Below are 8,855 nucleotides of genomic sequence, written 5' to 3'. Positions count from 1 at the left end.
CCCCAAAAAATGGGACTACTATTTTATTTATCTGTTCTTAGAAGAATGTAGGTAATCAGACAATTTAATCCCAATTTCTTTATCTGTGATAGAAAAAGCCTTTCTAGGCGGTGACTCAGATGTTTGATAAATTCAGCAGTAGCTGCAGGCTCTGCAGCAATTTTAAAATGTTTCTGCTGAATTCTTGTCCCTAGAGCTGTCATTAGCAAGGCTCAGAGTCAGAGCCAGCAACGTAGGTCTTCATTTGACTGATACCCATCGCCCACCACCCTTTAACTAAATAAATGATTCTCTGCAAGCTGTGTATGTTCTCCTGTGAGATAAAGCTCTGTTTACTTAAAAGATTTTATTTTAACTCTGAGTGTAAGTACAATTGTAGAAAGAGGATTTACATGTATAGTCATTTTGTGATTAGAGCAGGTGGCTTTAGTGGAAAAGCCAAGGGCTAGGTTTAAGTACACGGTCAATATAAAAAGTTTCCATTTCTCAATGCAAAGAATCCCTCTGATCCGTATTGAGTAAATAACTATTTCAGACTAGAGGAGGAAGTGGACGTCGAGCTAAAGAAAGAGGTCTGTAATTTGAACGTTCCCACACCAGCTTGAAAAAATTGGGCAGGGATAGAGAATGAGTAGTGCACTTTCCTTCCCCAACAAGTACTCCTGAAGTACCCTTGAGCAAAGGTACTCAACTGCCAATAGCTCCAGTGGGGCTGTTCAGGATTTGGCTTAAAAAGTGCATTCTTGATCAGCAATTTGTCTGACAACGCAGTTGTTAAGAAAGATCCACTGTTTTATTTTAACTACTTTGTTTGTTACTTCATTACGTGTCTTTTAACACCTAACGTTTTACCCAAATCGATGTTGGCGAAGTTGGCTGACGCTCCAGGCGCTGCGATGAGTGTAATAGGTAGAAGCCTTGTTCCTCAATGGCTGTGTCAGTGCCATTATGAATGGAAATGGAAACTCTTAAATACGAGATGACTCACATGGCAAAGCCTCTGTCCTAAGGCTTTCCAAACAATGGACACAAAGCACAGCCTATGTTTAGTTTGGCTCTGGTTTTCCTCAGTGCGTCACCAAGAATGAGTGTATAGTTCTGCCCACTGTAATGCTGGCAAGTGTGCAGAGAGACTCGTACTGTATCTGTGCTGCGGAGGTACTGTCGTTGTAAAGTGACTGGAACTACTTTTGTGGTGGTTCCAGCGAAGTCAGTGGATTATCCAGTGCGTGGGGGAAAAACATGTTGCTGTTAAATTATTTTATGTATGTTTTCAAAGCTCCGAGATCCACAAATACACTTCTTATCACCTCCATTGTGTTGGGGTGGAGGCAGAAATTTCTAAACCTGAGCAGATAAAACTAATTCCAATGAATTCATTCTGCTGGGGGTAAGTAAGTATTTGGGTGAGCCAACCCTTTGAATGCAAATGAAAAAAGCTTGTTTTGCAGTCCATAATAAATCAACTCTCTTTTATGGTCGTTTGTGGGGTTTCCACCTATTGTGGTGATTCATACTGTAGCACCGTCTGTGCACAGCTCCACCGTTTACCTGTGTTGTGCAATGTGCAATTCAAAGGCAACCATTTTAGCTTTGGTGCTTTTTTTTTTCAGTGTGCTGTTTGTACCCGGCTGGTCTCTTTTGTCTGACTCTGCTCCACCTCCTTGTGTGTATCTATAAAAGCAGCTTCTCGGATCAGAAACTCCTCCGCAGTGTTGTTATGACTTTGAGGTTATCTGTGCATTCCTCTCAAACCCTCCCTGGGATCTGGGTTGAGAAAAGATTCACTCCTCACTGTTTATTGTCGTACCTCCCCTTCATCTACTGTTGGTCGCCGTGTGAGACCCAGGTGCTGACACCCCAAGCTGTCGGTGATGAGAAGCCGACGAGGGCGCTATTGTTTACCTGACTAACCTCTTTCACGATCACACCTCCCTTTCCATCTCTCCCTTTCTCTCCCCCTCCTCCTCCTCCTCGCTCATCACTCTTGTCATGTTAACTTTGCTTGTTTAACACACTAACCTGTGGCAGGTGAGGCTCCAGACATCAGATCCCCTTGTGGATACACAGTCAGGAAATTACATCTATTAGAGAAAGTGCTGGTGATGCTGCAGACAGTGTACGGAGAGTTCAGAGTGGTGGCTGAGCCCACAGCTATCTGCTCGCACACTGTAAAAATCAACCAAGTAAACAAGTGTCATGTCAGAACATGTGTATGCCTGTGTGCTTGTTTCTTGTGCGGAGACTGAGGGGGTGACTTCAGGATCCTGTTTTGACTGACGTCTGACCTCTAGTTTACAAGATAGTCTTGGTGTCATGTTGAGTGAAATGGACACAAAATCCTGGTACACTCTAATTAATGCATAATTACATCTTATACTAGCATTTAAGTGACATTTTACCCCAAAGTTTCTTATGGTCTATTAGCTAGGTATTAGAATAAAAAACACCCTAGTATGTTAGCTTTGTCATTGTGAGCATCTTTGTGAGTATGAGCTTCTCAGAGCCGCTGGCATGGCTGTAGAAGCTTGTGTTCAATCATTAAATGGATATGAATGAAATAAAAATGAATGCATTGAGACGTTTTGTGCCGGAATATTGAGTTGAACATGTCTTCTTTCACTCCGACACGTTGAAATTCAGGGTTGAAATTCCAATAGGTTAGCACTTTTCTATTACAGCTCCACAAATTGTATTTCCTCGCAGTGCCAGCTCTCTGGAGATGGATTTTAAGTGCAACTTGATAAACTGGCCTCAATATCTTCTCTAACAACGCTTATTAATGCGGCCCGAGCTGTTCATGGCATTATGGTCTCAACTTTAAAGGGGCCATCAACTGCCATAGATGTCAACGGTGGTCAGAGCCACAACATCCTGAAGCCCTTTAATTAGGGTTATCATTCATGTTTGGAAATTCTCGCTTTCATGTGGCTGCCGTCTTCCCAGGGATCCAGGGGCCTTGCGGTTGTGCTGCGTTAGGGACCCCCTGTATGTTGGTATCATCTTATTGCCGAGGGGCAGGGTGCGACCGGTGGGTAAGAGGAGATGATAATCCCTTCTCTGGTGCTCTCATGCAAGGCAGGCCAGGCCAAATGTGCACTCAGTTTGTACCTGCTGAGCCAGTTTGAGGATGGCAGCAACAGACTCTCCAGTGTGTGTCTGTGTGTGTCTGTGCTGTGTCTGTGTGGTGTGTGTCTGTTGTGTGTGGTGTGTTCTGTGTGTGTGGGCTGTGTGTGGTCTTGTGTGTGTGTGTGTGTTTGACTGTCCGTATCTCACTGTGTGTCCATGCATTCAGGATCGCTGTGTGAAACTCTTTGCGTGTCCATTCATGCGTGCCTGTGCAGACATGCTTATGTTTGTGTGTGTGTGTGTGTGTGTGTGTATGAGTGTGTGTGCATTGGAGGTGACCCATGCAGGAAAGAGGGGGAGGGGGAGAGCGCCTATTTACATTGGCAGCTACACAAGGGGAAATGAACTGACTTCAAAGCGAGCGTGCAGCTGAATTGTAAAGCGAGCAAGGGAGTCCTCCACGCATGAGCTGGCAGACAGGCTCTCAAAACACAGACAGACATTCCCAGGGCTTGCTCGCCGGCTGCGCAGTCATATTTGTTCTCCAGCACTAGTCACAGTCCGATGTAACAAGAGTGTGTGTGAGTGTGTGAGCTCAGTATCAGCCCCTATTACGTACAGTATACCTTTTGTTAAAGGCAGAAATAGAAGATTCTGAGAACTTTTTACTACATGCAGTAAGTTGGATCATATCAACATCTGTAGCCCTTTAACTGAGTTTTCTAAGTTTCTCTGTCTGTTTACACTTCTGATAATCTGTATATGGAGAATGTGTGAGTGTGCAGTTAAGAAAAAAAAAAAAGGATTGGATGTGAGAAATTAAGTTTTATGGTCCAAAAAGTGAAATGTGGAACATTTTCTTATTCGTTCCCTTTAAAATACAGTAATTAGAACGCCACATTGCATCGACTATACAAATAACATTATAAAATCCAAATGTTAAAAATAAACCGATCCTTAAATTACATAATTCTAGTGATAATAACACTTCAGGAACTGGAATTAGGGCAACAGTCTCAGGAGCAGCAGCCTGTATCCCTGAGCTTAATTGGATTTTGGCTTAATTTGGGATAGAAATAGCACTTTCTTTAAAGGATTTTTTTTTTTAAATTTATCTCAGAGTGCTCTGTTTTGTAAAAACCACTGCAGTGACTTCATCTTCAGCGCTCCAAAAAAGCTGCCCTGCTCTCAGAATGAGGTAATACGGAGTGATGGAAAATAGAAAACCAGTTCATCCCAGTGTCCCGCCAACACTTTTTTTCCCCACGCAGAGACAGATGTGCATTGGACACACACACACACACACACACACACACCCTAAAACCTTCCGCTCTGTGTTTTTGTGTGACAGGGATGCTGCAGAGACGGCCCACCATTGAGGACTTCGTGGATGCACTGGTGTCTGAGCTCAACCCGAACTTTGAGACCTTTATCATGGACTCTGAAAGCTGAAAGATGCCTCAGGCGGCGTGGAAACGGACTCGAACCCTTACGAGGCAAACAGAGCACTAATGCTGAGCCAAGAGGTGGAAGACAGAAAGGGTGCACACTCATTCTTACGAGGCATCTTTACTCTGCCTGTAAATGAACTGTTAGCATTTTATATATTGCTGTTTTCTCTTAAAGTCACATTGACTTATTTGATATATTTGGCTAATTCTGCTGTTAATATAAGGTAATATAGTAAGAATTAAAGATATGCTACTAAAACCTGAAAACTCAGTTTATGGTCATTTGTGTACCATTCACACTTTACTAATACTACGGACTCCCTTTTGTCACAATTAATGGTATTTCAACAGATTCAACAGTAACTTGTTCCAGGCCACACACTGTCTGTTTAATAACATACAGTTTTTAGTTTGTACATGTGTTTTGTTCATATTATGTCAGCACTGTACTCATGCACTGTAACATAGCCACATAAATTTCACTAAGTTAATATTTCTGTGGTTTTCATCATTTAATTTGCTTTTATTCTCATTAGTTCCACACCCAGTAATACCCCTGTTAAATATCAATTTTCAGCTCACATACTAGCAGAACATTGTTTTTTCCTGATCAAATCAGCGTGAGGAAGAATACTTAATCTGCTCTTCCTGTCATGTGGTCATTGTTTAGACTTTAAATTAATACCGCTCCATCTGTTTTGTCTGTCAGTTTTGAGGGGGAAGGAGGAGGAGGTGAAGAGTTGGGTGCGGTGGAGGTCAAAAAAAAGAAATCTGCAGTTTCTGTTATGAATTTTCAGACAGAAGTTGGAAAGTTGTGGTCATTACTCATCTGGATTGTTTTAGCTGTTATAGCATAGCGTAGAAATATAAGTCAGTTGTATTGTTATGGAAAGTTAGTATTTATTATTTTTAAAATTGAATTACTTTATTCTTCACTCTGTGCCAAAGCAGAGCCCATTGTAGTTTGGTTTTTCACATTAACACAGATGCTCCAGAATATACAATCTGCTGGACAGACTATGTTTCAACAGATGCGAGCAGCTGCTCCCTGTAACAATGTCCTTGCTTGCCTAGCTCAGATATGAGACCCGAGGCAGGCAGCAAGTAGCAGCTTCACATGGTTATTGAAGGTGTGAACACGCCATCAGAGAGAGACTGAGCGACCTGGGTGGCTCTAGCCACACAAGAGGCTGCAACACAGCAGTTGTAACGGTTGTCTGGATATGAAATGTCTCCGACGTAACTATATTGTCATTTCAGATGTTTTTAACCTCTGATGTATTTCCAGGTGAACCTGAGGCAAATTATATCTGTAGAGACTCTGTGGCTGCACTTCAGTTGAATGTAGAAACAAAGTTAGTAAAAGGATTCATTACCCTTAAAGGGAAAATCAGATTGTGGACTAAATAAGAGAAACGCCTCTGTTTGAAAATTATGGGGGTTCAAGAGGCATGTTGTGCAGTCATAGGGCTAAAATTGATGATTAATTTAATTATAATTCATCTTTAAATGACATACTACATTAAAAGTCATATCACAGCTTGACGTCCACAAAATGTAGAAAATTACCTACCTACAGTCAAAAACCAAACAGAGATTAGGAGATTAGGTTATCAAAATAGTTGGTAATTAATTTTCTGTTGATTGACTAATTGTTGAACTCTACAGTTGCATTGTGGTAAGGGGTTCAGAGTTTTTGGAGCTCAAACCAACTAGAGGCTCTGTGGAGCTAAATAAACTAAATCACTTGATTCACTGAATTCAACAAATGTGTAATTCAGTCAATCAGTATGTAAACTTGTTCAAGTGGTTTATTTACAAAAACAATATGTGGAAGTGACCATTCACAACCATCAACACTATAACTGGGGAAAGAAAAGCAAACATATTGTCAGTCATGTCTATGTTACAAAAATATTGTCCTATTTAATATTTTACAGTATCTACAACACATAACACTCACTTAAACATTCCTCGTCTTAACTTGTTCCGTACTATCAAGATTGTCTTCAATGTGCAACATAATCACTTTTGACACTTTTCTTCACACCTCAAATTTTACAACTTTACTTTTTTTCACACAAAAGCTTTCATAACAGCCAAGCTGCTAAGCGTCAGTGGTACGAGTTTATGTCCTCCCCCTAAAACATGAGAAGAGAATGGCAAGACGTTGTCAAGGCAGAAGCAGAGCTCACCTTTGGATTCACTTTTGATCTCCGTGGTAATCAAGTCAGTAACTGCCTCGATGGTTGAAACTTCATTCGATTGTCACCTTTCGGGCCAGCAAGGTTCACCATTCTGGTGTGTGTGTGTGTCTCTATGGCCTTTGCCCCTTCGGTGCTTCCGCTCTTCCTCAGCAGTGCTTTTGTTTGCATGCATGTACATATTCTGTTTGGACCCTTTAACGAGGGGCTCTGAGGTCCATTTCCAAAGACATTTCAAAAGAGGCGGGTGTGACCGACACTTGGAGAGTGGTTTTGCTGCTTGTGGTTTTTGTGGGTGTGTGTGTGGTGTGTGTGGTGCGTGTGCGGTGGTGGTTTGCGTGTGTGTGTGTGTGTGTGTGTGTGTGTGTGTGGTGCGGGGGGGGGGTTAAGTAATCTGATACGGGATCTGGCCGCGGCTGTTGTTGAGTCCAGGGTGGTTCAAGGGTGGAACACGAGCCAAAGAAATCCATGTCATCCTGGAAAGAGAGCAGGAAGAGGAACACAGACGCGCAGTGATTAGTAACATATCTACCCAGAGCGAGCCAGGGGCAGACTTAAAACAGGATAGTCCACATCAAAGAAGTCGTGGTATCTCTTGTTTCTGTTACCAGCTGCTCTTCACGGACACACACACGCACAGAGATTAGTCCCACGAGAAGCACAAGTCGCAAGAAACAATGGTTGCAGGAAAATTACATACAGCATTGTTCTCTCACAGATTTAGTCCGTCGTGTCTGTAGAAATTAATAAAATACGGGGAAATTTGAAACAACTTTCAGAGATTCTCTGCAGTTTTGCTCTCACATAATTTCCTCTTTAAGCGGGGTTTCCACTGCAGGAACTTTCCCCAGGGACCAGGAACCTTTGGAGAAACTCAGTGTGTTTCCACTGCAGAGACCAGGGACTACGTTAACTTCCAGGGATGATATTTTACCCCCCAAAAAGTCCTGGCTCGGAGGGGTAGTACTTTCCGAAAGTACAGGAACTTTGGGGTGGGGATTGCAGCACTGAACATTTCTGATTGGTCGAATACTTGCAGCAATTTATTCAGCCACCTTTCTTTTTTTTGTAAATCTGCAGCCGCAAATTCGTTTGTTTTTTTGTTTGCTGCGCTTCGCCGTGGAGTTAGAGAAGAAAAGCATATGACAGCTGGACCGAAGACAAGTATCATCTTTGTTGCATAGTTTAAAATGACGTGTAAAAACAGCTTTTTCATACATCAGCGGATTCATTTTACTAATCGTTGCAGGAAGGGTGGTGGAAGGAACCTTTTAGTTCCTTCAATAATAGTTTATGACCTAAAAGTTCTGGGTAGTTTGAGTTGAAATGCGGCTTTTGTTTGACACTGTAAGGAATCAGAGAATCATTTGGCAGTTTGCTTTGAGGCAACTAATTATAAAAACCAAGGGAGTGTCTTAACACACCTAGCAAACTATTGATGAGAAAAAGCTGATTAATATCCAGAGAAGAGCGCCAGAGGGTAGATATGTTTGTTTTGTCTAGAAAAAGGAAATCATTTTTGTCAATTCACCTTCCTGACTTTATGAGTGCTGTTTGGGAAGAAGTGCATCTGTCACAGTGTCACTGTAGCTCTGCCTTGTCCTCTCAGCTGAATTCTCCCTGCACCCTTCCTCTTTATCCTCCTCTTCTTCCTCCACCTCCAGTCTCCCTGCAGGCTCAGCATTGCACTGAGGCAGCCCCAAACACTCTGCAGGCTCTCTCATGCCAGCAGCCTCTTCACAGACAGACTCCGGACGTCCTCCCAGCTGCATCGGGGTGCCTTCCTCATTCTGGTTTGTGTTTCTGGGGAGCGGAATAAAGAATGCTGTGTTTGTTATCGCAGTGAATTTCTGTTCACAGCCACACCCTGTGGTGTTTTCCTTTTCAGATCTCTCTGTTCTCAGCACTTCAAAGAGTCTAAGGTGATGTGGTATGTGAGTTCTTTTATCTTCATTTTATTCTGACACAAGTACGTTCCGTTCTTTAAGTGTTTTATTGTATACAGTATCATGTTTAATGCAGATGCAGTCAGCTACAGTTGTAAAGGCTTGCAGTTGTGTATATTATAGGGATGTCCTCCCACCGTCAACTATCTCTGCTGTTTCCTCCGCTGTGCTGTGTGTGTGTGTGT

General features: G+C 42.4%; 2 protein-coding genes across 2 annotated transcripts in view; one reads left to right on the top strand and one right to left on the bottom strand.

The window, feature by feature from the left end:
* Positions 1 to 4,787, top strand: part of LOC118341665 (mitochondrial intermediate peptidase-like) — a 25,854-nt gene extending 21,067 nt beyond the window's left edge. The window contains exon 19 of the mRNA XM_035679981.1: positions 4,421 to 4,787. Within this exon, the coding sequence (XP_035535874.1) occupies positions 4,421 to 4,521 (101 nt within the window). The 3' untranslated portion in view covers positions 4,522 to 4,787. The remainder of the gene's footprint in view (positions 1 to 4,420) is intronic.
* Positions 4,788 to 7,044: 2,257 nt separating this feature from the next.
* tnfrsf19 (tumor necrosis factor receptor superfamily, member 19) overlaps positions 7,045 to 8,855 on the bottom strand; it is a 17,309-nt gene continuing 15,498 nt past the window's right edge. Inside the window, exons 9-10 of the mRNA XM_035680260.1 lie at positions 8,256 to 8,527; positions 7,045 to 7,200 (exon numbers count right to left, since the gene is read on the bottom strand). Coding sequence (XP_035536153.1) covers positions 8,266 to 8,527 — 262 coding nt within the window. The 3' untranslated portion in view covers positions 7,045 to 7,200; positions 8,256 to 8,265. The remainder of the gene's footprint in view (positions 7,201 to 8,255; positions 8,528 to 8,855) is intronic.

This window comes from Morone saxatilis, unplaced genomic scaffold (genome assembly GCF_004916995.1).
Source record: "Morone saxatilis isolate NCDOM2014 unplaced genomic scaffold, NCSU_SB_2.0 Contig8, whole genome shotgun sequence".
NCBI classification, from domain to species: Eukaryota; Metazoa; Chordata; class Actinopteri; family Moronidae; genus Morone; species Morone saxatilis.
Note: the sequence above shows the minus strand (reverse complement) of the source record. Positions and strands in the feature narration are given on the sequence as shown.